We start from the raw sequence: 22,433 nt of genomic DNA, 5'->3' as shown, positions 1-22,433 counted from the left end.
TTAATATTTAATAAGTAATTATACACATGTGTTATTACTGCTTACCTGTGATAATTAATAGTGTTTAATACTAATTAATAGTAGGGCTAATAGTGTGAGAAACTATAGAAACATTTTCTAAATGTGTCTTTCTGTCCTCTGATATTACAAATCTTTTATTTGTAATAAAATATTTAATGTATTTAAATTTGGTGGCTGTATCATTGCATATTTTTCAGATATATAAATGTGAGACTTAAAAAAGTTAGTACAATAATTAAACAGATATGACTTATATTTAAAAGAAATAGTTATGAAATGTTTCTTTCTGTTTCTCTTTTTCTGTCTTTTTTTAGAGAATTAAAAGTGAATATAGTCAAAAGTAAAATTCTCTTTGACCTATAGTTCTGCTTTTACCAAGCCCACATTACATAGATTCCTAGTGTCAATCCAATGTGATGACATCAAACTAAATATCTTCTCAACAAAAATGTTGAGGATAGGGGTTCCTGGCTGGCTGAATTGGTAGAGCATGCAACTCTTGATTTGTGGTTGTGAGTTCAAGCCCCACATTGGGTGTAGAGATTACTTAAAAATAAAACCTTAATAAAAATGTTAAATATAGAATACAAAGGATTTTACTTAATGTCATTACCTAGTAGGTTTTTAGACTTGTAGGAATTAGTTCCCATCTCTCCACATATGCCCCTCCACTTTGTATCTAGAGACTTATTTTGTAGACCAGCTTTTTATTCGTCAGTTCTTTTGCATCTGTGAATTCATCATATAGGTTGTCCATGTCCAAAATATTCATCATTTTTAAACACTTCCAAGCACACTGGTTGTTAACATAAAGTAGAACACTATCAAGGATAATGGTTTTAAAGCACTGAGGTAATTTCACTTTATGATTTCAAGATTGGATTCCAAATTAGTCACAGTTTTAGTGAAGAAATGAGACAGTCCTGTTTAACTTGATTGCCTTTGGTAGTGACATTTTCTTTGAAAATAGTCTTAAATCCCCCCAAAATAAGTCATGTTTTTCTCTGTATGAGATTTTGTCCTAATCTACACAGAACTTCATGCAACTCAGGTGAAATCAGTTTACCTTTTCTAGGTTCCTTATAGCTTTTTCAGAGTACAGCAGTTTTGGAGAAACATCATAAAAATTTCTCTTACTATAAACTTTTTCTTCATTCTCATCTGTCATATATTTCAAAATTAGGGAAAGACAGTCTTTTTGTCCCACACTTTGAAAAGAGGATTTTATAGAAGACCAGTATTTTAACATCTTCTCTATGACCAGGAGCAATGATATCCATCTTGTAAGACATGTCTCAGGAGATTGTCTCCTTACCTTTAGAAAGTTAAAACAAAAACAAAAACAAAAACAAAAAAAACTCTGCACATTTTGAGGAAACTGAAAAGTGACCAAAAGTTTCATTATAAAACTTCATTGTCACAGGTAAGCAAACCACATCTCCTTTTAGCTGCCTTGTGTACAAGGTATATAGGACATTTAATAGGTAAGAACTGTTTATTTTCTTTTCTAAAAAGTTTATAGGCTAAATGGAATTTTCCAAAATTTACATTTGCACTGTCTGTTGAATATGCACATAGATGAGCAAAGTCTATTTTATGCCTAAACAAGGTTTCAACAGTCTTTTGTTTATGTCTTCTGAACTTTCATTAAAATTTTTATAGAAATCAAGAAAATGATTTCAACTCCATGTTTCAAATCAAAATACCTAAGAGGTAGGGGAAACATTTTTTGTTGCCAAGATTCAATACATCATTTGATATCCTATAGAAAGTATGATTATTAATAAAATCTGATGGACTGAGCCCTATACTATGAAGGGCCAAAACCCATGGCTATCAAAATTTTCCTTTTTGTTTATCCACAGCACATTTATTTGCAATCTCCACATCAGGAAAAGTAATTTTCCTTAGGTACATAGAAAAATCAAGGGAACAAAACAACAATGAATGTTTATTCTTATGGTATACTCCAGTGCATTCAATGACTGTTAATTTCAACTGAGCATTGGTGTCTTTTTGGGGGGAGGAGGAATTTTTTTAAAAAAACCTTTTGATTTTACAAAAACTTGTCTGTCTCTTCCCAAACTTGTGAGAATCAGCCTCCATATGCACATTCATTCAACCTTCTCTTTCACGTGTATGTGCGCATTTCTGCATATTGTTCAGAATGTTCTGTCTTGGTTATCTCTCTAATCTGGTTTCATGAATTCTTCCATGTGTCTTTAAAATAGCATAGTTGTTTAGCCCTTTTTAGTATTGTCATACTATTATATTAGGCTCATTCTCAGTTTCATCAATGAATTGTTAGAAACATGGTCACAATAATTACAATGTTAAAAATTGTAGTAGTGCTATCTGGATACAAGGCACAAAAATTAACCCGAAGTCATAGAGGAAGACATGATCCCAAGCACTAAAGCTGTATCACTCAGAGGGATGCAGCAATGGATGATCCAATACTGAGAAGTGCAAATCATGGATGCCAACATCAAGAGTCGGGGTGAAAAACAGCAGAAGTTACTAAAGAAAGTAGTTAATCAATGCTACATCCATTCAAAACTACAGATAGTATAGCTTCTAACCTCTGATTTTTAGGCTGTCATTCAGATTTGTACTTTTCTTCCAAATTTCTGAAGCATCTCTGATGGCTGGGATCCTTTTATGTCTTGAGGAGGACTTTCCAAGGATTGAAAAACATAGTACTAAAACTAGGATAGTCCTGAGTAAACCTAAACAGTTAGTTACACTCTCACCAATCCTAACCCTACTCCATACTAGTTGAATCATCTGGGATAAATTACTCAATGTGCTTCAGTTTCTTCATCTATAAACTAGAGATAATAATATCACATTGTGATGTTTTGTATGATTAGATATCCTAATAAAATAAGCACTTCCAACAGAATATTAAATTTTTAAGTTATATTTTAGCTATTATTATCATCATTACCTTACTTAACTCAGAAATACTAAGGATGGAACTTTGTCTGCCTAGCTTCTTTTCCTACCGTCACCCCAGATACTCCTAAAATCTTCTTATTTACTGCTCGATCATTTCATTCCTTTAAGAAGTTCTAACTGATCACTAAACAGTTTTTGGTTTATCAACTCTAATCTACCCTTTTTAACCTATTACTGTGTTTAACTCTCAACTCCAGTAAGCTACTTAGTTCCTACATTTTCTACTATTTCCTTTTCTGTTTCCTTCTTTATGATAGTTGTAAGTTTGGCTCACCAAATATGGTGAGATTTTATTTATTTATTATTATTATTTTATTTTATATTTTTTAGAATGGGAGAGAAAGGGGGGAGGGGCAGAGGGAGAGAGAGAGAGAATCTTAATCAGTCTCCACACCCAGCCAGAGCCCAAGGAGGAAGGGGGGGGCTTGATCTTACAGCCCTGAGATCATGACCTGAGCCAAAACCAAGAGTGAGGCACTTAACTGACTGAGCCACCCAGGCACCCCATATTTTGTTTTTTTAATTCAAAGCAAGAAACTTTCAAATAACTTAGAGTGTGCTATGCTGATTTGAACCCAGGGAGATTTGCTGAATAAGTTCTATTGAATCCAAAGGACAGTTGGTTTTGGATGTTTTTGTGACCTCTTACTTGCTAGTGTTTCTCTTTTAGCAATTAAAGCCTGAAAATGTTTAGATTTTTTTTTTAAAGTAATACAAACTTGAAAATTTTTTGCTAAGTTTTTGGTTCATTTACTGTAAAAATTCTAAGAAATGCAGTTATATTACTCTTCTCGCTGGGTTATTCAACTTTGACCTTCATCCTGTTCTGTAACAAAATCCTAATTTCCTGAGTCCATTGAGCCCTTTATTTTCTCAAACATTTGCAGAGTGAACTTTGTGTCTGGTGACCTGGTTCCCAAGAGTTAGAGCAATGCTAGGAACTGATTTAGAGAGTTTATACAACATTTATCAGAAAATAGTCTTTTGTAACCCTACTGACTTATGTGATACATTAGTAGCAAGGCAAGTGCTCATATGTTTGCAAAAAAGAAAACTTATTTTAGCTATGTTACAAATGTTTCAGAATAAGATATGTTTAAGAGGCAATTTAAAAGTCATGTTATTATGCTTTAACAAATCTGACTGAACATTTAAGTATACACATTATTATGCAGAAAGTAAAACAGGTTATTGATAATTACTGGCCCACATTTAATAATTACTATAGGGTGATTTTCATGTAGTGTCTGGAAAATGCAACTTTCTAAAATTTTGAAAAAAGAAAAAACATCTAGAGGGTTTCAAAATTAATTAATATAGTTTGTGCCCCATCTGGAAACACTTATGCAGTTAAAGTGAAAACCATTTCAAATCTGTTTCTCCATCTTGTTTGTTGACTTGCCTTTTGGACAATAAAGTTAGAAACATCAAGATTTCCACAAAAGGTCTTAGTGTACTTGGATTGAATTATTATAAATCATAAGACAAAAGTCACATTTACCTTTTTTGTAAATTTGGATTTAGTTTCATTAAATGTACGTATTTGTATATTTGAGTGTTTTACATTGACAGAGTAGCTTTCAAAAAACATCATTGTTTAAGATATTTTTATTTCCCAAATATGACACTCACCCTTTGGTGGTATTTGAGTTACTCAGCAAGCTATCCATAGTGATAGGACAAAGCAAATTCACAGAGACAAACGTAAAAGGGAAAATCAGAAACTTTCCATAGGTTTTACAAAATATTTGGCATTTCAGATATGAATAGAAACTTCATAGAAAGCCTGAAAAATAAGTATTGTTTTTAATAAAAATTTCTTTGTAGAGAGGATAGAATCATTTCATTTCCCAAAAGTATCTTCTTTCCAGATATCGTTTTGGGAATCACTCTGTCATTCTGCTTGAAGATTTTCTCTCACACCTCACCATCTTCTCTTTAGAAGTTAATCTCCTTGAAGTTTTTGATTTTTTGTATTTAAAAAAAATTTTTATGAGTTTGCAAGCCATTCTTTCCAATAAATCATACTAGTTTATGAATGGTACACCCTCGGGGGGAAAATATTAGGTATATATCTTCTGTTGCTACTTTGTCTTTTTGTTATAACTGAAGGAAGAATATAAAGGTGAAATTAAGCCCCTTTATCTTTTATTATTCAAAAGTCAAAAACACATTTGTATGGTAATGAATGTAGAATTCAAATTCTAAAGTTAAAATCTGCTTCCTTTGGACGATGTAGGAATTTTGTGACCTTAATTCATCAGTAACACAAATATTATTAGTAACATAATTAAATTGGCAACATTATCAAGTGGGCTTAGGTAATTCATCAGTTAGTTGGAATAATGTTTTGTGTCCTTAGTTAACATAATATTAACATTTATTTTTGTTATGGTTATTCTTTTTCTGATCCATCCCTTATCATTTTTATAAACTTTTGATTATTTATATGAAAGTAGCTGCCAAACAAGGAAATAATCCAGACTGTTTTCAGATTTTTTTTAAAGATTTTATTTATTTATTTGACAGAGAGAGAGCACAATGGGGAGGGGCAGAAGGAGAGGCAGAAGCAGACTCTCTGCTGAGCAAGGAGCCCAAAATGGGGCTCCATCCCAGGGCCCTGAGATCATGACCTGAGCCAAAGGCAGATGCTTAACTACTGAGCCACCCAGGTGCCCCTGTTTTCAAATTTAAAAAGGAAGTAAGAAACATTGACCTTGTGTAAGAATTACATGAAAGATCCCACATTTCTCAAAACAATCAAACAAAAAAATTGACTTTCTCACTTTCATATATATATTTTTTGCTTTCATATATATTATCTTAATTACTTATCATAAGAATCTGAAGCCTTATTTTATCTCTACGTGTATGAGGCTTTTGATACTCAAAAGGTTAAGTAGTTTATTCAAGGTAACAGTTGTGAAATTGGACTGACAAGGTTAAATCCATGCTTTTAAAAGGACTCTACGATTTACTCCTGAAGTCTTCTTCCATGCATAGTTTGGTCTCCATTGTCATAATTGTTTAACAGCTTGACATTTCGACGTATCTTAAGATATTATGGTGTAACAACTTTCTCATTCTCCAGCTCTAATTTTATCTTTTACTTAAGATCTTAGAGTAGGTGATTTAAGAACCCGAGATTTAAGAGTCCCAAAGATTGTGTAATGGGCAGTATGATACAACTTTTAGGTTATAATTGAAATCCATTCTAGAAGGTGGGGATAATTTAAGAGAGATTCATTTATTTAGTCAACACATTAATTGTGCATCCACTCTATGGTAGACAATTTTGTAGGACCTGTGGATACATTGGTGATCAGAAGAGATAAAACAACTTATTCTCTTGGAATGTACCTTCTAGTGGGAGATACAGACAATCAACAAGCAACATTAACAAAATATATAGTGTAGATTAAGTGCTGATGAGAAAAATAATGCAAGGAAAGTAATAGAGAAAAAGAACAGGGAAAAGGTGTTTGCAATTTTTTAAATATGGTGACTCAAAAAAATGCTCTGTGAGAAGGTAACATTTGAATGAGGGACTGAAGGAGAGTAGCAAGTAAGCCATGCAGCTATCTTTTGAAAGGGCATTCTAGGCCAAAGGAACATCAAAGGCAAAGCCTCTGAGACTAGAATATTTGCAGCATATTCACAGGATGGAGCAGGCCAACTAGGTGGAATGAACTGAATGAAGGAGAGAATAGGAAATGATATCACAGATATGCAGATGTTACAGTGCCTTGTAGACCCTTGAAAGACTTTGGTTTTTACTTTCTTTTTTTTTTTAATTAACATATAATGTATTATTTGTTTCAGGGGTACAGGTCTGTGATTCATCAGTCTTCTATAATACCCAGTGCTCATTACAACACATACCCTCCCCAATGTCCATCACCCAATTACCCCATTCCCCCTCCCCCATTCCCTCCATCAACCTTCAGTTTGTTTCCTAAGATTAAGAGTCTCTTATGGTTTGTCTCTCTCTGGTTTCATCTTGTTTCATTTTTTCCTCTCTTCCCCTATGATCCTAAGTCAATCAGAGAAAGACAATTATCATATGATCTCACTGATAATGTGGAATTTAAGAAACAAGGGGAAGAGTGGTTTTTACTTTCATTGAAATGGAAAACATTGGATGCCTTTCATCAATGAGTCATATTCCCTGAATTACATTTAAAAAGAATTTCTCTGCCCTGTTGAATATAGAGGGAAGGGGGGCAGGGGTCAAAGTGGGAAGATCAGCTAGGAGGCTCTTAAAAAATGGGTAGCTCCAACCAATTTGGTGTAGTTGAGGTGATGAGCAATGGCCAGATGTAGAAGGCAGGCCTACAAGATTTCCTCAGGGATTCTTAATGAAAGAGAAGAATCAATATGACTCCTAAGTTTTGGGCAAGAATACCTCAAAGAGTGAAGTTGTTGTTTATTGAAATGGAAAAACAGAGGGAAGAGAAGTTTTTCTGGATGGTAGAGGGAAAAGCAGGATATGATGAGGGGCTTAGTTTGGGACATATAATATTTGATACCTTTTTTAACATCCAGTGGAGATTAAATGAATGCAGAGCTATACTGACATAGAGAATTCAGCTCTAAGGCATTTGGTCTAAGCAGAGGGGATTATTGCCATCATTCAAAAACAAATATTTCTTAAGCATCTTTTTGTGTCAAGCCCAGTACTAGGTGCTGGCATATAACATTAATAAGATATAAAATTAGTAAGGCACATAATGGTATATAGTGCATATTGTAGGTGATTAAGTAATAATATAGTGCAGTGCTCACAAATGTAGAACTTTGGAAATAAGAATACGTGTGATCCGTTATCACATTGTTACAACCATACCTAAGAGTTTCATTCAACTGGTCATCCACTATTACAACCAAACCTAATGAAACTCTTAGGTCATCCTCTTGAAGGGTTTTTGTTGTTGTTGGTGGTGGTGGTGGTGGTGGTGTTTTTCATGGCTTGGCCTCCTGGAATTTCTGTTATGGCGCACTGTTATAAAGAGGGCTATTCTCACAGCTCTTTTTGGCATTTAATATCCATTGTTCTATTCCTTTCATCTTATTTATAAAATTCAAGGGTTGGGTTGTGTTTGAAGGGTCCTGCTCTCACAGTATAGTACACACAAGGTAGTTGGTGCTGATGTTTTCTGAGCTAGATGGTAATACCCGAAAGGCGAATTAATCAGTAGACTCTTGTGTTCTGTCTTTGAGTGTAATGTACTTTTCGTACTGATGTTTTGACATCTGGTGTTCTTCTCTTAATAACTCTGCATGGGGTTTTTGAAGGACTTATGAAGGCACTGAGTAAAGTAAATACATTTCTAATAATGCAACTACCCAGACAAAGGCAGGAATTTTTTGGTTTCTTCTTTTCTTTCTTTCTTTCTTTTTTTTTTTTTTTTTGTTTTGTTAGTGTTTTAGTTCTTTAGGATACATTTGAGAATGTGTTATACCTGCCATTTTTCCCATTATAGAAGACTGCTGTGCTGAACATTGGTGCTTGATACTCAATCACAGCATCTTTCCTTTGAGTCAAAGAAGAGAGCAAATAGCCCTCTGTTCAGGGAACCAGGTAGCACTAACCACTTTCCACTCTCAAACAGTAAAAGTAATTTAAGGTATCTGAGACCCAACACGACTTTAGTAATGTTCCCTGGAGAACAAAGCAGTTATAGCGAAATTTCATGTAGTTTTCTTTCATGATTTGAGCTCCTTCCGAGAAATATATCTAGAGTTATGCAGGAATATTTCAGAACTGTTTCACTGACAGTGTTCTAGCAGAGTTCTTTATCAAATAACTGTGAAGACTTACCTGGCGATTTGAGAAGACCTATGATTTAGGTTACAGCATAGTGACTGGCTTGTAAGAATTTCCATATTCAGAATAATCTTTGTATGAGTTTTGTATAAAGCAGAAAAGTATGAAGTTTGAATAAAAACAAACAACACTAGAAAACCTGGATATTTATGTATTTTTAAAGTGAGCTAACAGTGTGGAAGACAACTATATGTAGTAATTTCCATCCTAAAATAAAAATCAGTGTGTATGATCTACACAGCTGAAAAAGATGTCAATTAGAAACACATTGCTTTGTTTCAACTAAAAAATTCCCCATGCTTATGTTACACTTTTCCTACTTAAGCATATATCCATAAAAATCAATGTCATTGTTTTCTGTTTTTTTAAATTTTGTATAAATGGCATTATACCATATAGGTCCTTTGCCACTTACACTTTTAAAAAATCTAATACTAGGTTTTTGAGAAGTATCCATGTTTGTGACTATAAATTTAGATCACTGATTTTCTATTACTCTTCAGAATATCATTTCTATAAATCAACCATTATTTATTTGTTCCCCTACTTATGGAAATTAGGTCTTCAGGGCTTTTCAAGAAACCTACAAAGAAAAGAAACATTGGTAGTCATAGACAATTTCTCACCTGTGTTCCAACATCTTGGCATACTGATATGTTGGGCCACTATAAATTCTAATGCTTCGCAGAAGTGGTTTTGGGTAGAGACAAACTACCATAGGGAAGGAATAGAGTTTGGAGTCTTAGAACAAGGGCAGAAATGAGATAGTACACAGAACAAGGTACACGAAAGGAATGGAACTCACAGGACTATTTTAACAGAGCCCCCCCAAAATCCACTTTTAGTACAGAAGCTTTTATGAGCTTTTTCTTTTTATTAGCCCTGTTTTATGCTGCTATCGGGGATAGTAATACTGAATGCTTATTTTCCATCTGTGTATAACAGGCTCTATTCATGCAAAACCCTTCAAGGATCAAACTTCCTGATCTCCTTAAGCCATTCAATATGAATATAAATCCAGTGAATATCCTCATTCTTTTAGATCTTCCACTAAATAAATGGTATGCATATGTGGCTGTTCATCAGAATTAACTGGGAATCTTTATAAAAATGCATACTTTTATGAACTCAACCTTGGAGATTCTGATAAAGAACTTAAATGACAGAACAATTGTATTTTTTTATTAAAAAGTCCCTTGGTGATTTAAAAAGCATTTTAGTTGAAACACCACTTCCCTAAGTGTATAACTTAATTTTTTAGAGTATTCCTTAGTGCAAGTTGTCAAAAAAAAAAATAGCCTATAAAAGTGATATGAGTTGAAAAAATAAAGCTTTTTCCTGAAATCGTAGGCCAGAATTATGTTGATTTGCTTCAAATATTTGTATCCTGAAAATACATATAACCAAGAAAAGTGCAAACACTATTGTCATCCCTGAATATCAAACTGATTTACACCTCAGGGAGAATATTAAATGCTTTACCTATGACCTAGAAAACCCAAATAATTAAATTATCTTATTCACTGTGCGTGCATAGGATATGTAGTACATTATGAAAATCACGCTCCGTGAATCCAGGTCCTCATAAGACTTCACAATTTGTTATGCATAATTGCAACTTATGGCTTTTCTGTTGTATTTCCAGCACAGTGATGCAGTCCATGACCTTCTTCTGGATGTGATCACGTGGGTTGGAATTTTGCTGTCGCTTGTTTGTCTCCTGATTTGCATCTTCACATTTTGCTTTTTCCGCGGGCTCCAGAGTGACCGTAATACCATCCATAAGAACCTCTGCATCAGCCTTTTTGTAGCTGAACTGCTCTTCCTGATCGGGATCAACCGAACTGACCAACCAGTAAGCAACTTACACTGATAATAGGAAAAAATGTCTCGATTTCCAGCTTTCCAGTACTTGAAATATTCTTGTTTGAAAGTACCCTCTCTTCCAGTTGTCTAAGATTGTTATTAATTTTCAGATCTTGTTCCGTTTTCCCTTTTTTTTTAACCCCATTATTGTAAAGAAGCAGTGAATGTTAGGGATGTATGACTGTATATTTCTTGAGAAATTCTGTTCATAACCTTGCCTTTCTCAAGAACCGTGTCTCCTCATTAGTTTGTGTGTGTGTGTTTGTTTTGTTTTGTTTTTAAGATTTTATTTATTTGAGAGAGAGAGAACAGCAAGGGAGGGAACACAAGCAGGGGGAGTGGGAGAGGGAGAAGCAGGCTTCCCGCCGAGCAGAGAGCCCGATGCGGGGGCTCGATCCCAGGACCCTGGGATCATGACCTGAACCGAAGGCAGACGCTTAACGACTGAGCCACCCAGGTGCCCCATGTTTTGCTTTGCTTTTGTCAGAACAGAATATTGAGGAAAGTTAAGTAAAATCATTTGGGGAATGGAAAGGTGTCTTTCCTAATTTATATAACTGTCATTTTTCGAAGTTTATCACAGGCTTTTTTTTAAAAGTCTATTTTTTTTTTTTTTTAGTAATCTCTATACCCAAAGTGGGGCTCAAACCCATGACCCCAAGATCAAGAGTTGCATGCTTTTCCCACTTAGCCAGCCAGGTTCCCTATCATATACTTAAAAAAAAAAACAGTTTATATCATATTTAAAACATCTAAAGTGAGTTTTTCGAATTGACAGATTTGGAAAATAGTTCAAACGATAGGTCATTTTTAGAATTTATAAACTCTTCCCAAATTTTGTTTGACACTTTATATTTGCACAAGTTCTGTTTACACCTCTAATGTCAGCTTTGTACTTTACTACAAACTACGTTTAGTCATATCAGAAAATAAAGAAGAGGAGGAACAGAAGGAAGTAGGGGAAGAAAGGCAGGGAAAGAGGCAGCACTAACCAACTGCTTTTGGTAAAACCAAACAGAAAATATGAGTAACAGATAGTATCTAATTACTCAACAGACTCTACACCTACTTACACTTTTTGTGAGGCCCGCTCTATTGACTTAAGATTCATAGTCCATGGTCGGTCTCATGACTAAAACTATAATTGAAAAGAAAACTTCCATTTTTTAGAAGACGTGTAGGCATTATAAGTAATTCATTCACTTAATGCTGTTCTCTGGTATGTGTCCATAAGTATGGAGTACTTTACAATAAAAATGCAGTTGGATTCATGTTTGTGATTACACATCCATGATTAATGGCTGTAAAGGGTACAATTATGGTGATTATACTTTTAATTGGTTATCATATACAAATGTGACAGCTTTTCCCATAAATGCATACATATGAATAAGCAATCAAAGAGCACATTTCTTTTCCCAAAAAAGTGAAGCCTTCTGATAACAAAAATTAATAGTTGAAGTTCTAACTCTAAAAAGCAAGAAATGGAAAACTGTGTTATTTTCCAAGAAGAAATCATTTCATTCTCTTGTTAACCTGCAATTCAAAAGCCTTGTGATTTCTTTTCATTTAGAAACCGTATTCTTACTTTTGTTTCCATATGGTATGACAAATTTTACCACATGTTGCGTACTGCACAAAACTAACTTCTGACAAGTAGCATAGAGAACAAAGATTGATATGAAAAGTTGGAGTAGAGTACATCTTAGCTCAACTTGTCTTTCTTTTTGTTCCTGGATAGGTGTCCTTTTTCTGACTCTTAGGTGGTGGTTAGGCTCTGCTTTCTCTCTAGCCTGCTGACATTGGACATCCTCATCTCCCTTCATTGTCATTTCTCCCACTCAAGGAAACTGACCTGCCCTTTGTCTCTTTCTCAAGGATCACACTCATCATTGAATCCATTATAATCTGATAATGTCTATAAATTTGTTGCCCTTTTCTAGTAGGAGATATAGATTTTAGTTAGGATTTCTTTTTTTTTTTTTTTAAGATTTACTTATTTAGTTGAGAGAGAGAGAGAGTGTGCACATGGGGGGGCGGGTAAAGGCAGAGGGAGAGGGAGAGATCCTAAGCAGACTCCATGCTGAGCGTGGAGCCCCACCAGGCTTGATCCTACAATCCCCAAGACCACAACCTGAGCTGAAACCAAGAGTCAGAAGCCTAACTGACTGCTCCACCCACGCGCCCCTAGGATTTCTTAAATAAAAAATAAAGACCCCCACTTCCCCCCAAGGAGTGAGAATTTCAGAATTGACATAAGAAAATTAATATATGGTCGGATGAAACTTGTAGTGCCTTAGAGAATATGCCAAAATAAGGACAAGCTGTCTTTTTTGACCAAGCTTGTCTAGCCCAACATTTCTTACAATAACAGAAAAATGAGAGAAAGAAAGCACTCTGGAACATTTTATTTTATTTTAACCAGACCTACTTTTATACTTTGCAGCATGAACTTCTCAATGCCATCTTAAATCCTTTCTGAAATCAGGCAGGGAAGAAGTAAATCAGCAAATAGTAATAACGAAGTAATGACCCCATCACAAAATACTGTAATTATTACATTTTTTAACTTTAAGAGCTTTTATTCTCCTTGGTTTTAATGTTTCTTTTTCATTTACAGTTGAAGAACTTAATGATACAACACACATGATTATGGCCAAGAAAAATAATGCATGAGATACTGTTTTTAAAACTTTAGACTAATCTCAGTAATAAGAAAAAATTAATAAAAAATAATAATAATGTTTCCTTATCATCCTATGCTGTCATCTCTAAGCTATTATTAATAAAATGTTAAATGTGGTTTTGAAAGATAGGTTATATTTAATTAGGTTTTAATATCTGAATTGTAAGAATCTTGTCTAGATTATTCTTTTGCAGACCTCTTATGTTACCACAGTCTTGATAAATGTTTATTTTGATGTTATGGTAGTTGAGAATATTTCATTTGGTTGTTACTGGAGTCCTTTGTTCCCTTCCCTAGATTGCTTGTGCTGTTTTCGCTGCCCTCTTACATTTCTTCTTCCTGGCCGCCTTCACCTGGATGTTCCTGGAGGGAGTGCAACTCTACATCATGCTGGTGGAGGTTTTCGAGAGCGAGCATTCCCGGAGGAAATACTTCTACCTAGTGGGATACGGGATGCCCGCACTCATCGTGGCTGTGTCAGCCGCGGTAGACTATAGGAGTTACGGAACAGATAAAGTGTGAGTTTATCATTTCTTTCCTCTTTTCCCTCTCTTTTGAAATCTAGTTGAAATAAATGCTTTGGATTTTCTTGGAAGCTAAGGTCTTTATAATACCTCCCAGCAAGAAATGATTGAACTGGAGAAGCAACTGGGGATAATTCAATTCATGGTTATACTTTTGTTATGATATAGAAAGAGAAGAAAAATCCTGAGATTCAGTAGGATGCTGTTTAAAACAGCTTAATTTTCCCACAGCTACATCAGAGCCTTGAGTAATTATAAGAAGATGAGTGCTTTAATATCTTTCAGAGCATTGAGACATTTGTCAAATGAAGAACTAGCTATGTCAGAAAGTGTGTGTTCAGAGGACAGTGCAGTCCCTGATATTAATGGCTTCTCTTCTTCCTGACCTGTCAGTTCTAGTCACTGGAAAAAAATTTATATCATTAACAGAAAGAAAAACAATAGGAGCAGGGGCAACTTGTAATTCCCCCTCCCCTTTTTTTTCCTAGGTGGGTATTGGGTTGTAGTGATGAATGTTATTTTCACTATACACTCAGATTGGTGAGACATACATGAAGTGATGTCCAGCATACTGGAAAGGAATTCAGTGAAAAATATTTTTGTAATCCACATCAATATAACAGTTGGCATCCTGAGAATGAATGAAAGTTTCAATAGAAAAAGATTAGAAAGAAGACCAAGATAGAGTTCCGATGAATGCCCACATTTAGGACATAGTTTGAGGTGGGGAAATAAAAATAAGGACAGACAAGAGCCCTAAAAGAGAATGAGAGCCTTAAAAGAGAATGAGAAGGCCATTTCAAGATGGTGTTTCAGAACACCATCTGCGGTGTTCTATATCAAAGATAATTCAAGTAGGATAAGCACTGAGGAAAAATTATTTGTCCTTTGCAACAATTATTTTGACAGTGCTGGAAGCAGAAGCCAAATTGGAAGTTTCAAAGAAATAAGTCAATAGCAAGAAAGTAGAGTCTTAAAAGTATTACCTATACCCTGAAAAAGTTTGATTGAGAAATAGTGAAAAGATTAACTTGTGGTTACAGTAATGAAGAAGAATTTTTAAAAATGAAGTCCAAAAAATGTCTAGGGGTGGGAAGAATCAGTGTGATAGGAGGAGATTAATAGAGGGAAAATATCTTATGCCTCATTTGTATGTAATATATGGAGAGGCTGAATGAAAGTGAAAGGTCCTAAAGGAATAGAAAGGCATAAGATTATACATAAGATTAAGAAAACCTTGATTTAATACAGGAAGTGGCTTTGCAATTCACCTAGCCCAAGACATTAATTTCACAGATGAAAAAATCAAGGACCAGGTAAATTAATTGCCTTGCCCATGGTTATAGAGCTAGATAGTGGCAGATGTGTGATAAAATAAATCAGATTTATTTCCACTGAACTAGGAATGGTTTTGGAAAAGTAAAATGACCCCTCTCTTCTGAGATGAGTGTGAAGGAAAGAACAGATAAGATGAATTTCAAAGTGGAACCACTTTTCCATCAAGTAGAAGAAGCTGACTTTTGCTGTGTGAGTAGGCGAGGTCACGTTGAGAGGACAGGAGATTTGAAAAGTCTTGAAATGAGCACTATGGAAAATGTGTTAAGGAGTCAATTAGACATTAATTAAAAGATTTCCAAGCAGTAGTGAAAGCTCAGATGAGGTTAGATAACATCAATTTGTACAAAAGTTAATAAGCCAAATTTCATGACTTTCCACCAGCAATCAGCAGCCTGAATATGCTGGCAATAAAGCAGCTCACTTCCCAGAAGAGAGGATTCATAAGGAGGGAAGACAAGCAGAAGCATTATTCGGAGCATAAAGTAGAATATGTGTCGGTTCAGAGGCACCAACAATACGGTTGAAAGAAGACCATCTCACTTCTGTTGAATTTTTCTTTCTTTAGTACAGGGAAGGCTATAAAAGGCCATTTGTCTAAACATAACTAATACTAATTATTTTTTAATCCAACCTTTATGAATTGTGGTCAAATCTGAGTTCATTTTGTGGATCCCAGTGACAACTTTGGAAAGAATTAGGATTAGATAAAAATATTAAAATGCTTGCTTCTAAGGACCTCTGAGGTGAGGGGAAATTAGGTAGATCAGACTTTTTAAAAAAAATAATACCTTTACTGATATAATTCACATACCATAAAATACACTCTTTTAGAGTGTATACTTCAGTAGTTTTTAGTACATTCACAGTGTTATGCACCCATCACCACCACCTCATTTTAAAACCTTTTCATCACCTGAAAAAGAAACCCACTAGCAGTCATTCCCCTTAGGTCATAGGATTTTACATTTTAATTAATGCATATCCCCTCTAAGATATCAAATTGCGTGATATAGTGATTTGTGACCTTCTACTATTCAAATATTGTTCTTAAGAAATTCCATTTTGCTCTCTTGCAGCCCTTGATTTGCTTTTATATGTTGTTGTTTTTATCTTTTTAGATATTTGCAAATTTTCCTGTTCCTAAACTGACTCAAACTCACTTGCTTTGCGTTTTAATCATTTATTTTGAGACCGATGTCATTTTCTGGATAGTAGGGATCTATCTTTTCTTAGAATCAATAATATATAAGTCTCTTGTGACTGTTCAAGCTTTGGCCATCATTGCTTTAATTTCCTGCACCAAAACTGAAGCTCTCATTTACTGACATTATTACTGTGTGAGAATAGAGGCTAATTTACTTCCCAGGCACGGTTTTAAAATAAGCCTTCATAATAGTTCAGTTCCACAATTATGATATTTCCCAACACAAAGAGCAGCAAAGCCGATATAGAGAAAAGGGAAGATAGATGAAAGAGGGAGAGAAAAAAATAAGGAACATTGCTTTAAAATTCTATCCCAGGCAGACACAGAGTGTTTAGTGTCTCATTTGTACATTGTAAATAAATCGTCCGCAGAGGAACCTTCCAGAATACATGGGAAAAATGTTTAACTTCTACCAATTGGGAACGCATCCAATCCAGGGTCTATTTTGCCCATTGAGGAAGCAGGTGTGGAAAAAGAAACATCATTCAGGCATTTGTATTTACTTGAGAAGGTGAAATGAACAAGTCATGTTTTCCATCAGGAGTTTAATCAAGATATCTTCTCAAAGAAAAATATAAACAATGAATTTTTACAGAACTCAAAGGATTTCTGCATATAGAATTATATACCTTGTTCCTTATTATCAAATCTGTCTTTGTTGTTCTGGTTTCTATTACTATCCTCGATTGCTTTTATTTGACTGTCGATGGCATTCCTGACTGCCTGTTCATCTCATGACTTTTTCTCATGTAAATCTATCTCAAATTGTGCTGTTGTTTTTTTGTTTGTTTATTTGCCAGTGTTACCTTCTTATATGCTACATTGATGTTTTTAATACAAATATATAAAGTAAACAGTCTTAAATAAACTGGAATTAGCCAGAATTCAGGGAGACACATATTTTCAGCCCTTTTCTGTAAATTCTTATTAAGCTCAATACAATGAATTTTTATGTCTCAGAAATCTATTTCACTTATTTTTGGAACTTTGTTATTAAATTTTTACTTCAGTTTCAACCACTCAGAGTACATCTAGAATAAACCATTGAATATATATTATACTAATCCAAATAATAATAAACATTCTTCCCTTTTCTTTCCTCTTAATGTATCTAATTATATTTTATTATCCTGACAATGAGGTTTTATTGCTGAAACCTTTAACAATAGTAATAATAATAGCTTACAATTCTAAAAAGCAGAGATTCATATCAATGGTAGGAGATAAAATTAGAAATAAAATTAGTTTTGTAGGTTAGATAACTGTTATTTTGATACAGATAGTGCTAACTATCATATTCCATCTGACTGATGGATTATGATGTGTTTTTCTATGAAATTTTAGGGTTGTTGAACCGATTATTATGTACAAAACACATACACACAAAGCACACATAATTTGATTTTGAGAAGTTGCTTAGTTTGCCATCAATTTGCAAGACTTGTAAGAGAATTTTATTATTATTTTTTGATGTTGTTTAATCAAATCTTTTTATCTGTACTGAGATTATCTCGAGAATGTATTTAGAATTACATTTAGTCACAATATTTGGACATTTAAAAAATTAGATTAGAAGACCAGTACAATCATAAAAAAAAAAAAAAAAAAACAAAACTCTCAGCTAGTGGACCACAGTTCTAAATTGCACTGTTAACAATAGGCATTTATTCAATTTTATCTCTGTTTTTTTTAAATCTTCCCTTAGTCTCTCTTATAGTCTTATTCATATGCACATTCAGTGAAGCCATCCAATAAATGATACTGTCAGAAGATAAAAGCTGGCATTGACTTAGCAATAATTTAAACATGGCTGATTTAGAAATTCTGTGCTAGATACTTTTATTTTATGACCTGAAACTAATTAGTTCATGTAAACTTTAATTACCTCAATATTATCAAAAAAATACAAACCGTTTTAACAGTTAATTTTTTTTAACAGTTAATTTTTATTTAAAGAGAACTTCACATTTATAGTTTATACCACTTCCCTCACAATCCAAGTATACAATGGAAAAAAGAGTGGTTAATGTGATGGGTAGATTGGAAAAGGAGTGGGAGCAGGTTCCAGAAGGAAGGAGGGCTCTGGAAAGGAGTGAAGCCTGAGGAATAGCCCAAGACTTAAAATATGGGCTTGAAAATTTGTAAGGGGTTTCCAAAAGATGTCAATTAGGTCATAAACAGTTATAACGAATCAGAATATCCTTGAGTACTAGAAGCATAACCAAGGTCTTAAAATTAATTGAAATCAAATTTTATGATCTGAAAATTATTATAAGTCATCTATTAAGTCGTATTTGTCTCCCTAGCTCACTAGTTTAAGGACAACTCTAAAAGAGGTAGGATCTCCTCTGCTAGTTAAAAGCCATTCCCTGCCCCCACCCCCAGTTTCTTATTTTCACTTCATTATTCAACCAATATAATCATTTGGGTAGAAAAGTGATTATTGATTCTTTAAAATACCAGATTATAGTATTATTCAAGAAAGAGCTGAACCAAAGAACATCGAACCTGATGGGGGCACTTGGCTGGCTCAGTCTGTAGAGCATGAGACTCTTGATCTTGGGGCCATGAATTCCAGCCCCACATTTGGGGTGGAATTTACTTAAACAAACAAACAAAACACATTGAACTTGATAGTATCTACAAGTTATATGCACAGCGTGTTTATTTAGTATGTTTCACAATTTCGAAGCACTTCAACCCACTCACAGGAAATTATATATTAATTTGGAGTAGTTCTCCAAGCATATTATTATATGTTATAAAATATTCCCACTTGTAACATTTCATTGATATGAAGCATCCACCTTACTGACCATGTTATTACCTTGATTTTAGGTTGACCAATGGGAAATAGGATAGATAATGAAGAAGTATTTTTCACTAACATAGATCAAGACGATTATTCACTATGTGTGTGAGGAATACTGTGTGTCTATATGTTATTTTATTAAAGGCCAAGAGCATGATTTATGTATATGTGTATTAGAGATTGATGGCTTATTGTGTCATCATTTCATCAGTTGGGAACCCTCTGATTGGGCATAAAATTATCATAATATATAAGAATTTGGGGTTGAGAATAATCTTTTCTGTTAAGGAGTTGGCCATACCAGAACTATTTAAGAGAACATCTGGATTGCTGTCCTGTTATTTACAAAATGTGGTTAAATGTTGGCCCTAAGTTGAATGTTGGTCTTAAGTTCTTATTGGAACCAAAGAAATATGATAACTTCCACATCTAGACATCACTTTGTATCATAACTCCACCCACTAGAAGTTTACAGTAAAAAAAGACAGATAATAACATATGTTGATGAAGATGTGGATGAATTAGAATCCCCACATATTCCTAGTGGCAATGTAAAATTGTGTAGCTAGCTACTTTGGGAAACAGTATGACAGATATTCAAAATGCTAATCATAGTTATTATATGACCCAGTAATTCCAGGTATTTACCCAAGAAAAATGAAAATCTAGGTTCATTCAAAAACTTGTACATGGGTGTTATTATTTATATTATCCAAAAAGTGGAAACACTTTTTCCAACATTTGATGAAAAGATAAACAAAATGTGGTATATCTGTATGATAGAACATTATTTGGAAATGAAAATGAATGAAGTATTGATGCATGCTACAGGATGATCATACCATAAAAACATCATGTTAAATGAAAGAATCCAGTCATAAAAGACTGTACATTGTATGATCCCATTTATATAAAACATCCAGAACAGGTAGACCTTTAGAGAGAAAATTATAGTGGTTCCTAGGACTGGGGAGTGGGTAGGGAAGCCATTGTGAGTGAATTTGGTAGAGACAGTGAGGAGTGACTTTAGGTGGGTACAAGGTTTCATTTCAGTGCCATGAAAATATTCTAAAGTTAGATTATGGTGATAATTTTACAACTTTTAAATAGACTAAAAACATCGAATTGTATATTTAAATGGATGATTTATAATATATTATATTGCAATAAAGCTGCTTAAAAATACTTAAATTTTTACTAACTTACCAAGAGATGACTTTATATTTTAAAAGATTGAATATTTTTACTTGAGACATGTTTCAACAATCTATGCTTTCTGTACAGCATATAAATTTCTCATCTACTCATTGAGAATTTATAAATTTCAGCAAAACTAGAACTTTCATTTATTCTGTAACTCATTGTTTTCTTTGAGAAACACGTAGTAGCACCAGGAACTTCGGAGTCAGGTAGACTAGGATAAAATTTGGCTCAACTAATTATTAGTCATGTGGCTATGGGCAAGTCAGTTAGTGTTCCTGAGTTTCATTTTCCAATCTATAATGTGGCAGTTACTATGTAAGCACTTTGCAAAACTATTACAAAGTTTGAGAATATGTATTTTTGCGTATGTGAGTAAATACATATGTATATGTGTCTGTGCATATGTATGTATATATATTTAAGCAAGCATATGTATAAAGTCTCTGGCATATATAAACGTTTATTAAATTAGAACTATTATTATTATCGGTACTCTTATTTGGCTGGTCCAAATGAAGGAATACAAACTTTATGATTAGCAACATTGTTTTAGTTGTAAAATAAGTTGTATTAAAAGCATCCATTCATAGAGTTCTGTTTACAGTTCTTGTGCTGCTGCCTCTATTAATTTAAGCAACCTGGGACTGTGGGAATTATTCCAGCATTTAGTATTAATAAATTAAAACAGATAGTGCTTTTCTAACCATTGTAGTCCACCATAAAAACTGTAGGATGTATTTTGCTGAAGAAAGAATGAAAAACTTAGTTTTTAAGAAAATAACATATTGGGCACATGAAGACAACATAACCTGCATTTTATGTATGAGATCTAGTTTTGAATTCTAAGATCCAAAACTGTAGCTGAACCACAAATTCTAGTCTTGACTACCACGGGTCACAATCCATTCCTGCATCGCTCTGCCAATATTTTTTCCAGTTCATGTACTTGCTCACAAAGTGTTTCAAGGTTAGATGCATGAGTGTGCTGTGATGAAAATGGCACTAAAAGAACCTAACAGACATATTACGCAGTAAGCTTAGAACTGGAGTTACTATGCCGGAAGTATATATTTGTCCCTTTTCCTCTTCTCTTCCTTTTTTTTTTTTGCCCCAATTCTCTTTATTCCTTTTTTTCTCTCTCCATCTTCCCAGATATATGTAGTAGAAATATAAAGAGATCTGCATATGTTACAGAGAAAAAAAAGATTATGTATTATATAAACGCTCATAAACAACCTGATATAATTAAGCCTTGTAAATTTTATGGTCTAATAGTAGCCAAAGATTGTTTACAGGCTACATTGAATACTCAGCAAGGATGGCTCCATCTGAGATTTAGGGTCCTGTAGAAAATGAAGCAAACACCAGTGTGAACTTATGTTATTTCAAAAAACTGGTGAATAGTCAGATGTCTACTTTGGTAAGAGCGAATTAAATAGGCGACAAAAATACAATGTCCCAAAGCATTTTAATGGCACTATATGAAACATGCTAACTTAGAGTAAGAAACTACACTCTGGTAATGTTACTGTCATCTAAAAGCTTTGTAAAACATAGGTTTTAAGTGGCATTTATTTATGTTGGGTAATTGGTTTACCATTTTTCTAAATACAGAATCATACATTTTTAAAATGACTGATGAAAATAAAGTGGTGAGTAGTTTAATAGTAGAAGAGAATAAGCTTTAGAAGTACGGTTTTCGGTTGTCCTGTTTTGAGAAATTAAGTTGTTTCATTATTTTATTTTTCTCTTTTCTGAGTAAACATGAATGTGGTACTTGCTGGATTGGTAACAGACATTTTTGAGGAAGACTGATCCAGATATCAGCATGTTATTATTTAATATGCAATAATGTTTCTTAGATTTTGGAAGACAATAATTCTGGAAGAGAATAATATGTCCTTGTGGATTAGCACCAGTTCTTTTTTCTTTAAGATTTTATTTATTTATTTTACAGAGAGAGAGAGAACAAGCAGGGGGAGCAGCAGAGG

The 22,433-nt window shown here is 33.9% G+C and overlaps 1 protein-coding gene across 1 annotated transcript in view; it reads left to right on the top strand.

The window, feature by feature from the left end:
• Window positions 1–22,433, top strand: part of ADGRL3 (adhesion G protein-coupled receptor L3) — an 811,907-nt gene that overhangs the window by 713,331 nt on the left and 76,143 nt on the right. Inside the window, exons 18-19 of the mRNA XM_035004902.1 lie at window positions 10,455–10,664; window positions 13,659–13,879. Of these exons, the coding sequence (XP_034860793.1) occupies window positions 10,455–10,664; window positions 13,659–13,879 (431 nt within the window). The remainder of the gene's footprint in view (window positions 1–10,454; window positions 10,665–13,658; window positions 13,880–22,433) is intronic.

Source organism: Mirounga leonina, unplaced genomic scaffold, assembly GCF_011800145.1.
Source record: "Mirounga leonina isolate KUSES-001 unplaced genomic scaffold, KU_Mleo_1.0 Mir_129, whole genome shotgun sequence".
Lineage (NCBI taxonomy): Eukaryota > Metazoa > Chordata > Mammalia > Carnivora > Phocidae > Mirounga > Mirounga leonina.
The sequence above is the reverse complement of the archived record's forward strand: the minus strand, read 5'-3'. Positions and strand labels throughout refer to the sequence as shown.